We start from the raw sequence: 18065 nt of genomic DNA on the forward strand, positions 1-18065 counted from the left end.
AGCAATGGAAATTAATGATCTCCTACGCCGTAAATGGATGTTTTGAAACTATGCGATGTTCCATACCCCGGAAGTAGGCAGCAAAAAACGCTACAACGGAGTCCAAAAAGTGTCGCCACTCAGTTATATCTATCACTATGATATATGGCACCTGCTAAACAATCCATCCCCCCAGATCACAATCACAACTCTCTGGCGCCGCCTACTGCTTTGACAAGCCATGACGGCGAGGGATATGACGTCGGGCTACATCTGACCAATCCGCTTCCAACCGGAAGTTTAATCGTACTTCCTCTCTTAGTTCGCTTGTTTTTCCTCCTCCCGTACGAAAGGTAGAACACATTGCGCATCATTCTTCGAGGTTAATTCTTTACTACAGCAACATGAAGAACAACGCCACGGTGCCCGCCTTCCTGACCAAGCTGTGGACGCTGGTAGAGGATGAGGACAGCGACGGGCTGATCCGCTGGAGCCAGGTGACGTCTGTCCCCACGGCGGTCCGCAGCAGGCGGACACACAGCCTCAGAGCACCCCCCTGTTAGGAACAGCGCTGTTACCATGAGTGTCCATTGGAGGAATCCAGTGATTAGGCAGAGATTAGTGGCGCTAGTTAGCTTACGGTCCTGGTGTAGCAGCTACCCGGTGGCTACCTAGTAGGAATGCCCACATATGGCTATGTTACTACTGAGCCCATGGCGCTCTGTTACTGTCCCCATAGGGCTCTGTTAGTGTCCAGATAGAGCTCTTTCTTTACTGACCCCATTAGGACACTGTTACTACTGTCCCCTCAGGGCTCTGTTACTATTGTCCCCCACAGGGCTCGGTTACTGTCCCCCACAGGGCTCGGTTACTGTCCCTATAGGGCTCTGTTACTGCCCCCATAAGGCTCTTGTTACTACTGACCCCACAGGGCTCTGTTACTGTCCCCGTAGGGCTCTGTTACTGACCCCACAGGGCTCTGTTACTGACCCCACAGGGCTCTGTTACTGACCCCATAGGGCTCTGTCACTGACCCCATAGGGGTCAGTCACTTTGTCACTATTCCTCTGGCCCCTCATTGGACCCCAGTTATGATGTCCATCGGTTAACACCAAATACTTCCCACACATACACCTATTCTAATATACAACTATAACTTTTATCATTCTCTTGAGATTATCATGCGCTCTTGTTAGCTCAAAATGGTTGTGATTAAAGTGTTAATGTTTGCTGATTGTTGTCTGCATTTACAGGAGGGTAACAGTTTCCTTGTGTTGGATGAGCAGCGTTTCGCCAAAGAGACCCTCCCAAGGTTCTTCAAGCACAACAACATGGCCAGCTTCATCAGACAACTCAACATGTGTATGTTCTGCTTCTCCTGGCCACACAAACATCACACCGAAACATGGAAGACCTTAGATTTAGTCAGGATTACTTTTAGTTGAATATTTCAACGCGAAGCACTGAAACGTGCGCTTATAATAGCAATTCACTATTTATATTATTTAGCACCTGGATCAAGCTGACTACAGATACAGCCCTGTAAATCCAGTTTAACATGGTGCAACAGGGCAATTTCTATCTGACACTAAAACCTCCCCTGTAAACCTATTATTTCCCTTGGGTGTGTGTGTGGGTTCTTTGCCGTTTCATCCCAGTGGTTTACAGTGGTATGTTGTGTTTGCAGACGGGTTCCGTAAAGTCATGCACATTGACACCGGTGTGGTGAAGCAGGAGAGAGACGGGCCGGTGGAGTTCCAACACCCCTACTTCAAACACGGACAGGACGACCTGCTGGAGAACATCAAGAGGAAGGTGGGGGCCAGTGCCTTCTAAACGTTCTCCTAGATGGAGACTTTGAAAGAGTCAGTCTTACACTTATTACGCCACCTTTTTAAATAAATCGCTGTTTCTCGCTTTCCAAAGGCGAAAACAACACCACTATCGTGTCCTTCTACTTCCGGCTCATGGCCCACGGAAAAAATCTCATGGGCAGAACAAAAAATCCAATTCCGGTCCGATATAGAGTATACATGCCCGATTAATACTACTATCAATGGAATAATCTAGTGGTCTTAACCAGACTATGAGAAACCCGATTAGATTTTAGTCCTACTAAGGTCTATACATGCATAGTTATGATCCAATCATAGTCGGACTAACCCAATAATGTGATTTTCTTGAGTGTCATGTAGACGTACTGAGTGAACCAGGCCCAATCCCAATGTCCGGACTCTTTGACTTTGCTGCGTGTTCTCGCAAAATTATTAAGGCTTTAGGGCTGTCCCAATGTCGAATTCCAAAGGGAGTGAGGGTTTGAGTCCACACTTACCGAGCCCTTTCCGTGAGTCTGCATCATTAAACGTTGCCAAGGTAACATGTGCTCTCGTGAAGTGCTGTCCCAATCCCATATATACCTATCTGAGCCCATGGGGCCTCACTCACTCACTTAGCACCTGAGATCAATTAAGTCTGTGAGTCCTTAGTCCTCAGGTCTCACTTTGGGATTGGGCCGAACAGTGTTTTTGTTTTAAACATGGTAATATGTTTTTATATGATTGTCAACATACCGTCTAAGTAAGGATTAAGCCTCTCGGACACTTGTAGTATACGCCCACACTTGTGCCAAGGCCCTTCCACTACATGCTACTACAACACACTGCAGCTCTAATTATTTTGTCAATGGCAGGTTTCCAACACTCGTCCAGAAGAGAGTAAAATCAGACAGGAGGATCTGAGCAAGATCCTGGCCAGTGTGCAGAATGTCCACGGCAAACAAGAAACTATGGACAGCCGACTCTCTGCGTTGAAAAGGTGCTTCACCCTTCCTGTTAACCAAAGAGTTTTCTATTTGTTGGTTAATATACTGTTTTGCTTGGGGAAACAATTTGTTAATCCTAAATCAAAGTAAAAGTAATAATTGCTTTTTATATTGGATACAAAGTTTTAAGTATTGATTATTGTATGGTGCTTGAGGTATGCTTAAGGTGTGCATGAGGGACACTCAAAAGTATACAGAATTATTTTATGTTGTTTGTATTCGGTATCCAGGGAGAATGAGGCACTATGGCAGGAGATCTCCGACCTAAGACAGAAACATGTCCACCAACAACAACTGATCAAAAAGGTTTGTTTCAACTAGCAATGGATTATTTTGAAGATGCTGTAGCTAAAATATTGAGGAGAAGACTAACTCGTATAACTTTCTCCTTTCAGTTGATACATTTCATTGTAACTTTGGTACAGAACAACCGAATTATTAATTTAAAGCGTAAAAGGTAAGATACATATAGACATTATTCTAGATCTCTGAAAGTCATTGTCACTCAGTCATTTGTAACCCCCCTCTTGTTAATTTTAAAGGCCAATCCTTATGAACGCCAGTGGAAAGAAGCCGAAATACATCCATCAGATCTATGATGACAATGTGAGTGTGAAATGTCTACTACCTAAACGTTCGTTTTCATACACTATCATACACATTTTTCATTCATTCAAATGAAACACAGGAGAGCCATAATGGGGGGATTATGTGTCCTGATTTGTTTCCATGAACATTTTTATTTATTACATTATATTTATTTTAACTATTGTTTCGGAATAGTTATTTATTTGCAATTTGTAGATGTTTAACTTGTAAAATAATTTCTAAATTAATTATTGATGGGTGTAATAATATGATCTGAAGGACCATATCATGTAAGGACGGTAATTAGCCTTCCTGTTACAGTCACCGGTCAACAGCCTCAATGAGATCTCTGAAGACGTCATCATCTGTGATGTCACTGATGAGGAGGCAGAAGGGCCCGCCAGAGTCCTCGAGCAATGGTGCGTTCTTACAAAGTCCTGTCTGACACCCTGTGTTCAAACAGTACTGCTTCATACGTGTTTGGGGAAACCCCACGGAAGAGATGGACCAATTATATAACCTCTGATTCCACCCAACGCCGAACGCAGAATCGACGTATCTGTTCCAAATTTTATTTGAATGTCTCTTCGGGAATCTAATCCGCAATGCTGTGTTTACATTGTGGGGCCACGGTCGCCATCATTGCTATGAAGCTTTACACATTGAGGTGTTCTCTCCTTGGCTATCAGCGATGGGATCACGACGGAGGTGGACTTTGACTGCTGCACCGTCCTGCCCGCCGAGACGGAGGTGAGCACCAGCTCCAGAGACGAGCTTCCCCCCCCCTCGGGGCTGGAGGAGGAGGAGGAGGAGGAGGAAGAGGAGGAGGGACAGAGGTGCTGGGCCAGCAGCAGCAGTGCCCTGCAGCTCAACAAACCGTCGCCGAGCCTGTCCGTGGAGGACCCTATGAAGATGATGGATTCCATCCTGAAGGAGAGCGGGGCCGTCTCCCAGAACATCAACCTGCTGGGGAAGTAAGCTGGCCTTCGGACTGGAATAGTATTGGACGGGTGTTGCTCTAACTTTGGATGAATACTCCACCGTCTGATTGCAGAGGAGCAATTCTGGGTGAAAGGGACTTTTCACTTTCTCTTCCTTCAGATCTGTTTGTATCAGTCATAACCTTAGAGTGAGGGATCTATTATGATTGGCCAACAGCAATACAAACTCATCCCGCGCTAGTAGACTTTTCTCTGTGGTCAGATGAGCTCAAACCTTCAGTCCGTACACCGGTGTTCTTAGAAAAGTTTCTGTAGAGCTTTAAATGAACACTGTGTAGGCTGGCAACTTTAGAAATACTAATTTAAATCTCTTGGGTAAGCGATCACTGTAATGAAACAGGAAACAAGGTGTAACCCCCTCTGTTCGGCCCAGGTGCTGTTTCCCCTCCCCCCAGAAGGTATGCTGTAGCATAGTAGGACTGTCGGAGCCCAGATGAGTCGGGTATTAAAAAGCCCAGCGCCATGAGGATGGGGAACGGAGGTCAGTGTGATCACTGTGTTTGTGTCTCCAGGCTGGAGCTTATGGACTACCTGGACAGCATCGACTGCAGTCTGGAGGACTTCACGGCCATGTTCTACGGAAAGCACTTCAGCATTGACCCTGACCCCCTGGAGGTCATATAATGATGCACACCTTTCACACGTCATAGCTGTAACATTGTCTGATTAGGTTTTCTGGTTAAGGTAACCGGTAGGTTACTGTTTGGGTGACATTAATACATCCATCATTTGGATAAACCTGACCTGGTGTTTTGTTTTGGTGTTTCTAGGAGACTGCAACAGTTAAAGAACCCCCAGAAGAGCTGAACAGAGGCAAAGACGGGCTCAGCAGTACAAGTGAGTCGCCAAAAATATGACTTGAGTAACCTCTCAAACAATGAAATAATACAATGAACACCAAACACAACAAGCTGGCAGACACTGCAAGGGAACTGTAAAATAATCCCAGCCACTCTGATGGTGTTCCTGCTTATCACAAATTTACATTTACATTTCGGGCATTTAGCAGACGCTTTTATCCAAAGGCGACTTTACAATAAGTCAGTACAGTAGGGATGTTCATAGAACCAAGTGCCAAGCACTAACCATCACTAGGTTGACCCATTCCCTGTATACCACAAAGATGGCTTGGATAAGCTGCTACACAGAGAGATAACTAAGGCTGACCTCCGGTTCCCTCCCTGTGGCCCCGGTGCAGCCCACCAGTTGATCCAGTACACCTCCTCCCCTCTGCTGGCCTTCCTGGACGGCTGCGGCCCCAGCAGCGAACTTGAGCTTGGCGGGGGCTTCCAATCGTCCCTGACCTCGGTCCAGGCCGAGCCCCCCACAGACATCCTGGAGGCCTCGCCGACCCCCTCCCCCCCCCAGTGCCACGGTGCGCCTGGAGCCCCTGACAGAGGCGGAGGCCAGCCAGACGTCTCTGTTCTACCTGTGTGAACTGCCCCCCGCCAGCCCCCTGCTGGACGGCGTCTGACTGGAGGGGGCCCCGGGGATCCCACAGGGGCCGCCGCCGGCCAGACCGCTTCCGCCAGCAGGCCCCCCGACCAGCGTGGTGGAGGAAGTATAGAGCCAGAGGGGCTCCCGTCTCTCTGCTCCCCAGGGGACGTCTGGGCTTTCCTGCTTCGGTTTGAGGTCCGTCGTTATGGTGTGAGGCCTGGTTCACTAGGCTGAGGACACAGTCCAACCGTTGGCATGGCAATCAGAATAGAGTTTGGCCATGAGACGGCCTCCCCAGGTAACGTTTGAAAACTCATTTTAATATATTTAATGTTTTTTTTTCCGCTTTTATTTTTTCTGATTGTTGTGTTCCTTAAATGTGGTACAAGGAAAGTCAACCCTCTGTGCTGTTATTTTTTTTTACTGTGTATTAATATGATTGTTGTCCCGATCCGGTCGAAGCCCCTTAGCGAGACGCTCAGCATGGAAGTGGAAGCTTGAGTCTTTGGGCAAATATTTTCAAAAGGTTGAAAATTGAGCTGTGAGTCTGGGAGGACGTGTGGAGACGACTCACTGGTTCATGGTGAAGACTGGTCCCTGTGGTGTGCTCTGCTGGGACCAGCACTGGTCCTAGTCTAGTGTCATGTCTGTATTACTGTTAGGTTTCCTCCTTTGTCTGTAACAGGGAAATGTCTACTGTAAACGCAGTACATATGGAAACCATATCCATCTAAGAAATGTGCTAATGCTAATGTCACCAAAGACTTCCAGATAAACGTGTAGATGCTGGTTTGAAGCACTGTTCTTTACACATTTCCTTTAGGGAGTTCTTCAGACTCTCACATGGCCACGGAAACACTATAAAACAATATTTAAACTTTCCACAATTATTGTAATGCATGCCAATGTGATGCTTATTTTTTTTTCAGTCAGCTGTTGGCTACTTGGTAAAGCATAGGTTTTTAATTATAAGGTCATATTTCGGTGCCCAATGGTTTGACACAAGCTGTGCAATATATTCCAATAGATGACTACCATGTAAAGGATTACAATATGTAGAGACATGATATTTGTCATGGGACTGTTTCCACTTTGTATTAGAGTGCTGTCTGTTTACAACTCTTTAAAAGTAAATTGTTGAATTGCATTATAATCATCCTAATCATGCAAAGAAGTGGCTTTGACTCATGTTTGATCATTTTCAATGAGAAAAAAATTCTCTTCAGTAATGAATCACAAATTTGTCTTTTCCACATTTTCTTTCAGAGACCATAGAACAGCATACTAGTACCTGCTTTCACGTACAAGCGTCTTCGTAAAATGGCATAGAACAGCGACAGGTTATTCAATTCTGGAAGGTGTTTTTTTTTGCTCACTGCTGCCGTTTTCCTGTGGATGTCTTTAGTCTGTCAAAACCTATTTCTCCCCAGCGCAATTGGATTCCCAGACGTCCGTCCTATATTTAAAACGGTTCATTAATCCCTGGTTGCTGTTTCTCTTGTTGCAATGAGATGTTCTGTCCCTTGGCGTTCACAGGAGGGAGTTTCTGTAAACAGGTCTAGCGGCGTTCACACCGCCCTCTACAGGTCAAACATAGAAGTGCCTGTGGTGTCGTTTAACTGCTGTTCCGTGCAGTAGAGTAGAGTGCAATTTATATGGGGTCAGAACAATTTCATTAATATTGAATGCACAGAGAAGGATTTACAAATGTATTTAGTCTCTTCTCACAAATACATTTCAATGCACACACAAATGGATATTGGTATGTATAAATGTAAAATAAATCCATAAACAAATAAGTTTCACAAATGTGTCGTGTTTTAAATGAATCCATGAATATATGAATTTAAAAAATATTTGCAATTTTCAAACGTTACATCCAAATACATTTTTGATGAAAATTACAAATATATTTTTAATTCATATATTTATAGAACATTTATTTAAAACAAGACAGTGTGTGGATCAGAAATGTGTTTGTGAAACTTATTTATTTTACATTTATACATACCGATATCCATTTGTGTGTGCATTGAAATGTATGTGAGGAGTTATTTATATATAAATCAAATTACATTTGTGAATCCTTATCTTTGCATTCATTAATACTGTTCTGACCCCATACCTTTACGCTTTTATTTGTTTTACCAATTGGTCATTTGAGTTGTCGTTCTTGCAATACTGCAATAAAGAGAATAAAATGTTCTTGATGTCTTTTCACTGTCACCACTGGACATTTCAGCACATATGAACCAATGTCAAAACGACCCTTGTTAAAGAGCAGTACAACAAAGAAATGACAAGTTGGGAGGAAACTTTAATTTATAACATTGTTACATTGTGACTAAGCGCCTAACATAAATACAAGCCAAGTTAAGTCCAGTGCAAATCAAATTACCAGTACAGGATCATCAAATGTCAGACTTCTTGTATATTTCTTTTTTAATCAGGATAATAAAATAGCCACAGCAACGATAAAGTTTATATCATGCAGAGCTTTATCCTACATCGTGTTGTAATTCATGAACTGTTCCAGCCCTCAGCTATATGATACACACGACTGCAAGCAATGAATCCCATGTCTAGTGCAGAGGAAGTAGGTCATTCCGTTTTTTTATTCATATTTGTAAATATGCAATACTTAAACGTGCCTTCAAATTGAACCAAAACTTATTTTACTAAAATAATGTTACTGCTCATCAGTTTCAAGAATCACACAACTTTAAAACAAAAGCATGTTACTATTCTATCTAGAATATGGAAAAAATGACATGAAATAATACCCCATCAAAGAGGGGTCAAGTATTTACAACGGTAAAAGCCGCCCTCACCAATACATCAGGCTACTGAGAAATCACAACTTTGACCAATACACAACAGGCTATGGGCTGTTTGGAAGCAAGAGAACACTGCAGAAAATCTTTGAACGATTAAAATATACCATTCTTTAGGATTTCCTCCAACAATGACAACAAAGGGATGAATCTAAAGCAGACTTGAGCCATAAGCCAACATCATACGTCATACAACTAGATGGGCTTGAAGAAATAAAACATTTATTTAGACTTTACACTATGACATGTGACATGTGAGCTAAAATTGGCTTTTGTTTATTCATTGTAATATCCATATTCTTTAGTCTTTTCTAATGAGTAAATACCCTTTGGGTACATCGGGTATGAAGCCATCTTCTGATGTCCGCATCACATCAAGAAAACCATCCCCAAGCAAGAGTTTCTTTTTAACTTTAGATCATTAAAATGATGTGGTCTAGTGTAGGCCTGCTTGTCAAACCTAACCTTTGTTCACTTGACGTCAACGACATTAAAACACATGAGACGGGCGGAGCAGGCGGAGCGGGCGGTGCTTAGGCGACGGAGGACGCCTCAGTCGAAGTCTCGGTTGACCAGGACCAGCGGCGCCACCAGGGTCCACACGTAGAGGGCCATGCAGATCCAGCTGGAGCACATCTTGACCCACACGGCGGGCCAGCGGCTGGTCATGGTCTGGTAGTCGGCCTCAGGGCTGCACAGAGAGAGCGGATGGACATGAGAAACCTCCACAACATATTCACATGCACAGCCTCCACAGGGTGGAATGGAGGCCGCTACAGCTGCTCAGCTCAGGCTCAGAGTAGAAAGGGAATCCAATACATTTGGAGAACCTAAAAGTAATTATGGCAATACAAGTATACAAAAATGTGCAGGTATGTATGGAAATTAATCAAAACTGCATATAGAAATCGACATAAAACAGACAAACCGAAGTAGGAAGCTATAAACACACAGCCATTATCCATCACTCCTGAGTCTCTTCTGAGGGGGGAGAGGGAGGGCAGACCTCACCTGTACCAGTTGGTGAGGGTCATCATGATGTACAGCGAGGCAAGGAACAGCATGAAGTGGAAGAAGGAGTAGGAGTAGGTGACCCCATCCTTCTCGTTGTCTGTGGCCCGGGACTGCCCGTCGCTGCCGCCCTCCTGGAAGTTGTCGGAGTGCGGCCCGTCCTCCATCAAAGCCGACTCGTCGCTGGCCAGGGTCAGCTTGTTCATCTGCGAGGTGGACGAGTTGCGGATGCTAGGGCAAAGAGGAGGACACGACGATACCACTGGTTTAGCCGACGCCTCTCTCCAAAGGGTTTTAGATATCGTCAAGGAGCAGTTAGGAATCTTTAGCCTCCTCAACAGCAGCTTCAATAATTGAAAACAACTCTCACACAACCTACAGTGTTTAATAAATGTACAATGCTACCATCTATACATTTACTATAGTACACTTTCTATCCGAATGTAAGGAACCCCAATGAAAGGTCCCAACCCCACGAAGGAGGAATGCGCTGGTCCTCACCTGGAGTAGAGGACACACATGAGGAAGAGGAGCAGCCCCACGATGCCCTGGGCGTCCCACCACTGCACCGTCGCGTGCTCCTGCCCCGCCGGGGCGGTGCTGTTTAGACCGATGATTCCCAGGAGGCTGGGGTTGCAGTTCCTGTCTGTGAAGACACCTTCAGTGAAGCCCACCGCAGCAGCAGCAGAGACCCCCACCCAGAGCCTGGGTGGGGCAGCTAAACAAATACACTGCCTCTTCCTCAAATGCGCCCCGATTTCAGGGCTAACTTACCGGGCTCATTGGTCATGGCGGACCAGGTGAGGTACATGGTGTAGAGGGTGACCAGAGACGACTGCAGTAGGCCCGACCGCGGCTGGGACTCCTGCAGCAGCACAGAACAATGGACAATGGTATCGTGAGGCTGCTGTGAAGTCCACTGTCGAGCGTTGAGCCCATGGGCTGCAACTAGAGCCTCCGGAGAGGGGAGGACCAGGAGATCAGCGCCGTTTGGGGGGGGGGATAGTTCCCTGTAGAGACTCACCTGGATCTGAGGCAGCACTGACACCACCGAGGCGCCCAGGCACAGCAGCATGTTGATGCTGATGAAGACCTTGTTCTCGGTGCAGCCCTCGGGATGCGTGTAGTACACGTAGAACACCACCAGGGACACCAGAGACACCAGGTAGTTGAGCGTGGTGGCGGACAGCAGCGCTGCAGGGAGACATGAGACAGCCAAACTTTGGATATGAATTTGGTTTTGGCTGCTCCTACTACCACCATTACTTCTGTAACAGTTTGGACAGCCAACGGCCTCTATCAAGTAATAAAACAAAACAGCCATGTGTTCATATTACTACGGCCACTCCACTCTGTTTTAAGCTTGGTTGTGTCGCACTTAACCTTGCAGAACTCGAGAGGGTTATCTTCCATGTATGAGATAAGCTGTGTGTCAGCTCAGCTTACCTGCATACCAACAGCGCGAGTTTCCCTCCTCCATCTTCTCCACCCAGGACTCATTCCAGGAGTGGGCGAAGTCGATGAGCAGCACCAGCTGGATGAGGATGAAGCAGAAGGCCCCGGCCATGCCCACGTAGAACCACACTATGGGGGGGGAAGAGGGTTTACAAAACACACCAGGGTCCCAACCCCGGCTGAGGGCGTCTGTGTTTGCCTTGGAGACTGAGCGCGTCCCCTCCCCCTCTGTCCTTCCGAACGTGCGCAGACGCCTCATTCCCGCCCCAGCCGCCCCCTCACAACACAACAAGCATGGAGGATACCGGTAAAGATAACGAGACGTCGGCGGGGGACTTAGTTGTTTCAAAGAGGAGAAACAACAGCTCCATAATATGGAAATGGTTCGGGTTTAAAAAAAAACAGATGAGCAGCAGCTGCAGGTCATCTGTAGAGAGCGTCGCAAAGCCGTTGCGGTGGAAGCACGACAAATCTGTTCCACCATTTACAGCAGCGGCACAAAGTGCAGTATGAGGACTGCGTAAAACTCTGTTGCTGTGCTGCTGCATCACGGGCCGCGAAAGCTTCTTCTGCCCCGAAACAATGTCTTTTGCAAGCCTCCTTCACTTGCAGTGAGCCATATGACAGGAAAACCGCAAAGTGGCAATATATCACTAAAGCGGTGGCCTACCACATCGCAAAAGACATGATCCCGGTCGCAACGGTGGGCCAGGATGGATTCAAAAAGTTGCTTCACACATTGGACCCATGGTACAACTTGCCAAATCGAAATTATTTGAAAATGAAAAACTGTTCATTCAATTTAACATTCTAGCACTTGGCACATGTGCCAGCCAGAGTTCCTTAATGGCACAACCAATGTTCTAACTGGCTATTTGTGTAACCTTCAAAGTGTCCATTTTGTTGAAAATAACGATACAAAATCACGTGTTTTAATAAAACTGCTTACAACATCTCACATGTGGCTTTTGATTTACAAAAAAAAACATCTAACCCCCCCCTATAGAAAATATCGAGATATATATCGCCATTCAGCCCAAAAATATCGGGATATCATATTTTGCGCATATCTTGCAGCCCTAATTCCAATACTTTCAATCGTTGGTGAATCACTCTTTAGTGTCAATGAATCAAGGTAATGGAAAGGAGCGACGACACCTTGTACGATACACAGACGCATGAATGGAAACGAGCAACCATTAAGAGTGCATTCCACTCCTGTCTTACATTTGGATCTGTAAAACAGACTAGTTGGAGGAGAGAAGAGGTGTTTTTGGACACCTCTCCATGAAGATTAAAGAGAAGTATGTTGTATTTTCAAGGGGTTGACAAAGTGCAACACATTAGTTTCCCAGTCAAGACCCGTAATAGTAATGGTTACCACTTACCAGTAGTGAAGGATCCCTCGGGGATGAAGAAAGCTCCGACGGTGATGGCAACAACCGTAGCAAACTTAAAGAACCAGAACCTGGAGAGGGGCAGAGGAGCAGGGTTAACCCTGACTCATAGTGGAGAAAAGAAAAACCTCAACATGTTGGAAGGACACACCGTTGATCTTTTTGTTCTGAACACGTTTTTGTATCAAACATGAATGCATCTGTGCATTAAAGACCCCTCCCTTGGAAACACTTGAGTGGTCAAGCAGGTACTAGCATGGAAACACATGTCGTTGTGATGCCATGAGGAGGCCCATGCTGCATGGAGACCCATGGGGGATCTTCAGTGGTGCCCTGTGGGGTCCATGCTGCATGGAGTGGTGCCCTTTGGGGGTCCGTGCTGCATACCCGTTGTGCAGCGAAGCCCTCGGGTCTTGGCTGCTGCGGACCTTGATCATGAGCAGAGAGAAGAGCAGGAAGAACATGGCCATGCCGAAGCAGGTGCGGTACACCGCCTTGTAGCCCACCAGCACGTCACAGTTCACGTGGCCCTTCACCCCAGGCAGCGATGACCCCATCCCTCCTTCGCAGAAGCCGGGGATCTGTAGGGAGTGGGGGGGCAGAACGGCTGATCAATCCATCTGTATTGATAGAGCACTTATCACGCAGAACATCAAAGGAACCAGGTTTACAATTAGTAGAGAGCAGAAATACTGTCAACTCATTTTTGAAGAGGCGACACTGACACTGGCGAATGCGAAAAACGCACCAATCCTACTGAATGCCGATTCCAACGAGACCGTCTGCATAACTATTGATCAATGCTCGTTATGCGACCAGATTTCAAAACACCCTGAAATGTCAAGAGGAAGAGGCAGAGCAACAAGAAACAAAAACAAGAGACGAGAAAAACTGAGCTAGAATGAACAGGAAAACACATGAGGTGAACGGAAAGCTACTGCCCACAAACAAAGCACGTGTCACAGAAGTTGTTCTGTTACACCATGTTTAACCAGAGGGAGGTCTTATTTCTTATTATAATCTATTTACTAATACTACTACTACTACATCTATTATTACCATGGCTGTACGTATTATTACTACTTATTTTTATTATTCTTACACGCTACTATATTTATCACAATTACTACTCTATGAATTATAAAGACTGCTCAACCTATTATTACTACTACTTTAGTTATCATAACTACTGCTCTGTATTATAACTACAACTGTGTATTATATCTGCTACCCTTAATTATACTGCTCTGTAAATCATTACTATATGTATTACAACTACTGCTCTGTGAATCCTTACTACTATATATATTATAACTACTGCTCTGTGAATCATTACTACTATATGTATTATAACTACTGCTCTGTGAATCCTTACTAGTATATGTATTATAACTACTTCTCTGTGAATCATTACTACCATATGTATTATTACTACTGCTCTGTGAATCATAACTACTATATGCATTATAACTACTGCTCTGTGAATCTTTACTAGTATATGTATTATAACTACTGCTCTGTGAATCATTACTAATATATGTATTATAACTACTGCTCTGTGAATCTTTACTAGTATATGTATTATAACTACTGCTCTGTGAATCATTACTAATATATGTATTATAACTACTGCTCTGTGAATCATTACTAATATATGTATTATAAATACTGCTGTTGAGTAGGGGTTGAGTTGCCTCGCAGGCAGATTGGTGTTTGCTGCTGAAAGCAGAGTACTGCGGTTAACGACGAGCCAAGATGAGATGATATACTTTATTCATCCCAGACTGGAACCTCCCCCTCCTCAGTTCCAGATGGGAGTGTTAGCAGACTGTCTCCCCTCCACTCAGTCCATAGGTAACCAATGGACCCACAAGCCACATGTAGTTTGTCGGCATGGATTCAGTCGTTTCGTATTTAGTAATTACGTATTGTGTACTGCGTCTATTTAATGTGTACAAATGTTCGCCCCCTTGTTTGTGAAAATGTAAGACAATTAATATCCATCTTTCTATAGCTGGGAGGCAGAATGTTGAGGATAGCATCAGGTATTAGTGATAGAAAATGTTAAATCCAACTCCTGTTCTTACGTTGTTGAGATGCGCCTCCATGCCGGGCATCAGCATGATGCAGGCCACGCCCACGCCCAGCATCAGGAAGAAGGCGTAGATCAGCCGGGTGACGGTGGAGTTGTTCCCACTCGGACAGCAGCTACAGAGTAGGCAGGGCGCGCTCCCACACAGACAGGGGATCTGAAACACGCATACCGGTCAATAAGGCTGTGGAGGACGGCCTCTGGACGGAGATGTCCACGTTAAAGGTGATCTTTTCTTGTGTGATGGCTCAGCCTGTTTGCCAACATAACGACAGAAACTGTTTATCAACATGACCTATGGTCACTGGTACAGCACCCAGTCGAAAATGCCACATTTTATGATAGCTTTGGCATTAAGATGAGTTTTGATCAAATAATTAATTCATTTTCAAAATCTATATAATGTATATCATGTCTAGGTAGTCAGTTATCCCAACGTTGTTTATCATTGCCAGGGTGATTCATATGGACACCAAGACCCTTTCGACCACGCAGCTTGCATGCGTCTTGTCCTGATGTTTTGTGTTGAGGACCACAATGGAAATAAGTAATGGTCAATAAAAATAAAATAATGGTCAAAATGGTGACATGCCCTTGAGGAGATTTAAAGAATCCTGTGCAATTCATTAGAGAGGTCTGATTCTCAGATACGATTGTTGGATAGGTGGAGTGCAGGTCTTTGAAGGAATCCAGCTCAAATCTCAATAGTGGGTCTCGAGATGGAGAATTCCCCACGGTCCCTAGCTCGCAAGGATCAAGAATTCTGTTTCGTCTTCCTTTTTACTTGACACTTCATAAACCTTTAAAGCAGAACCATTTTTTTTTTTTTTGCCTTGGATAACAAAATGTAAACATCTAAAATAAAATTTGGCAAAGGATCTTTCCGAAAAAACATCCCAACACATATTTAGTTGTTTAGGTTGTAGGTTGTGTTGGGTGGTTGTACAGTCAATGCCTTTCTCTGCCTGATTTTCGCATTTTATAAGTGTCAAGTGGTTATAAGTTGGAAAGAGGTGCCGCCATTCATGTATTGTCTAGTCTGAAAATAGAAGAGAAACGGTGTCTTGGTAATAAAATGTGTAATTGAGTGACTTAAAGTGTATGCTTCTATAGAGTTAGAAAATCCTGCAACAGCAACTTGCATCCAACAGCAATTCCTCAAACCCACAAGGATGGCACCAATGCAACGCATATTTTGGTCCCTCCAGCGAGAATCGAAAAGGACCTCAATGTTATTCACGACATGGATATGGTCCATGTTATTAACGACATGGATATGGTCCATGTTATTCACAACATGGATAATATGTGCCATGTTATTCACAACATTGATGTGTTGCATGTTATTCACAACATCGATATTTTCTATGTCATCCACGACATGTGTATTTCCATGTGATCCAGGACATGGATCTGTTTACGCAGTCTTATATTACGCAATGTGTACAGTCGCAGCTGCTGCCCATGATACACAACACGTTCATATCAGAGACACTTTTTGCGCAACACTTCAAAAAACCAAGGACAATAACAACATATCGGCTATACTCATCACCAACAAACATTTTGAAATTAAGTTAATCATAAGCGATGTTTTTATTGGGTTTGATTAAATCCCAGGGACACACACTGAGTGGGCCATCGAACCCTCTGCACATCCAGACAAATTATTAGACATTCAGTGGTTACTGATTCGATTCAGTGGTAACACGGATTCGCCCACAGCGATCCACCCGCGTCTAGATCCAACCGGGCCCGGATCCACCCGCAGGGCTTCGGCAGGTCTTCTGTCTGGTGGCGGATGACTCGATGCGCGGCGATACTCTGTTCCGCTGCATCGCGCGTTCTGTTAATCTACAGCGTTTCTTCAGCCTAACTCTACGTGTACTACATGTTTACGGTTGGTTCAGTATTTTACTCACCCAGCTCGCCATGGAGCACAGCCCAAGAACCGCTCCCATTATGGCCTCTGGATGATTCTCTACCGATCTGAAGATGGAGGGCAACAATAACCTCGATCTGTTTACAGATTCTGCCCTTTTCCGGTTATAAATGGGGATCAGTCTCTACGTCACATCCGGGACGCCTCCCCACGGTGAAGAAAAGATGACAACAAGAGAACCAGCGTGGCCTTTTAACATGTCGGTGCTGCACTGGATAATCTACTGCAGATATCCCTAATCTCATTCGTCCTTGTTCCATGACACATATATATGTATCCACATCATAGATGAATGTGTCACATCGTTACAGACAACATATGTATATGTCACATGCCACATCACATATATGTCCCATAAAACTTAAAACATATCTCAAATCATATGTCACACACACACACACACACACACACACACACACACACACACACACGCACACGCACACGCACACGCACACACACACACACACACACACGCATGTATATATATATATATATATATATATATATATATATATATATGTTATATATATGTTATATATATGTATATATATATTCATATATATAAATATCACATATCACATGTATATATGTCACATATCAAATAGATGTGTCCCATATCCACAACGGCATTCCTAGGACAAATGCGGTCACTTTTGCTCTTCACGTGTCAGTTATTTTTTATGGTATTTATGAACCAGATTCGATATCCCTCACTGATATCGGCAACGTTATATTGCTTAGTCAATGGTATAATTTTAGATATCTGTAACACATACATTTTGAATAGTGAGATTGAAACATATTATGCCATTTATGTTTATGGGGTTTCTAATATTCCTTTGAAGATATCTGCAGAAAAATAGATGAATTACCATGAACATATTCAAATAAAATAGAAGTATTGATGTATTAAAAGAGAAGAGTGTGTCTTATTTTTAAGTGTAGGGACAATATATGTTAATGGGAGTAGTAATTTTGCATATTCGTTTAACCTGTTCTGATAAAATAGGGGAGGTACTAATATCCAACAAAAATAGGTGTGTCATATTGCCCGGTGAAGGGATGATATCTGTTATTGAGAAGGACTCACTGAGGCACGTGACATAAAGCGAATGAAGAAGAAAGATACGTTTACTATTCAAATATTCACATAAAATAGAAAAAGCACTTCTATCCAATAATAAAGAAAATGTCTCTTATTATTATTGTTATATGTAATTGCTTGAGAGACACATGGTCACATTACATAAGAGCTTTTTGCTTTTTAAAGAGATGAATTTACACTCATATCCTAAAAAAAAATGTCTACCTGATTTTCTAGTGTAGGGTAATATATGTTATTGATAAGGAGTCACCACGGCACATGACGAGGATTTTTTTTAGTATTGCACGTTTGCAATCAACTTGCTTCCTTTATGAGAAATGACCGCAGGAGGGCGCTGTGGAGTGTGTGTGCGCTCCTGAAACGACCAGCTTCCGCAGTTTCATAATTTCGACATCCCTGTCTG

At 44.1% G+C, this 18065-nt stretch overlaps 2 protein-coding genes across 2 annotated transcripts; one reads left to right on the forward strand and one right to left on the reverse strand.

Moving 5' to 3' along the window:
* The first annotated feature begins 245 nt into the window (after positions 1-245).
* hsf2 (heat shock transcription factor 2) lies at positions 246-6536 on the forward strand. The gene is given in 13 exon segments (XM_056580649.1): positions 246-476; positions 1233-1341; positions 1667-1794; positions 2669-2793; positions 3031-3106; positions 3196-3257; positions 3343-3406; positions 3710-3807; positions 4078-4362; positions 4902-5004; positions 5160-5226; positions 5588-5747; positions 5749-6536. Coding segments are annotated over 13 exon segments (1485 nt in total). The 5' UTR covers positions 246-383; the 3' UTR covers positions 5864-6536.
* A 1287-nt stretch (positions 6537-7823) lies between these two features.
* serinc1 (serine incorporator 1) lies at positions 7824-16661 on the reverse strand. The gene is made up of 10 exons (XM_056580650.1): positions 16538-16661; positions 14611-14772; positions 12911-13104; positions 12515-12594; positions 11118-11255; positions 10696-10865; positions 10446-10536; positions 10173-10317; positions 9672-9902; positions 7824-9351 (listed from the first exon to the last, which is right to left on the reverse strand). The coding sequence occupies exons 1-10, from the start codon at positions 16574-16576 to the stop codon at positions 9213-9215; spliced, it is 1389 nt and encodes a 462-aa protein (XP_056436625.1). The 5' UTR covers positions 16577-16661; the 3' UTR covers positions 7824-9212.
* Between the last annotated feature and the right edge of the window lie 1404 nt (positions 16662-18065).

Source organism: Gadus chalcogrammus, chromosome 21, assembly GCF_026213295.1.
Source record: "Gadus chalcogrammus isolate NIFS_2021 chromosome 21, NIFS_Gcha_1.0, whole genome shotgun sequence".
NCBI classification, from domain to species: domain Eukaryota; kingdom Metazoa; phylum Chordata; class Actinopteri; order Gadiformes; family Gadidae; genus Gadus; species Gadus chalcogrammus.

What these genes read in the sequence shown, in the direction of transcription:
- serinc1 (XM_056580650.1), bottom strand. Translation starts at nt 16,576, where the DNA reads ATGGGAGCGGTTCTTGGGCTGTGCTCCATGGCGAGCTGG. An exon ending in CGAGGGATCCTTCACTACTG is followed by an intron (nt 11,256 to 12,514) that starts GTAAGTGGTAAC and finishes CCCCCCCCATAG; the next exon opens with TGTGGTTCTACGTGGGCATG. An exon ending in CGCCATGACCAATGAGCCCG is followed by an intron (nt 10,318 to 10,445) that starts GTAAGTTAGCCC and finishes GTGTCTTCACAG; the next exon opens with ACAGGAACTGCAACCCCAGC.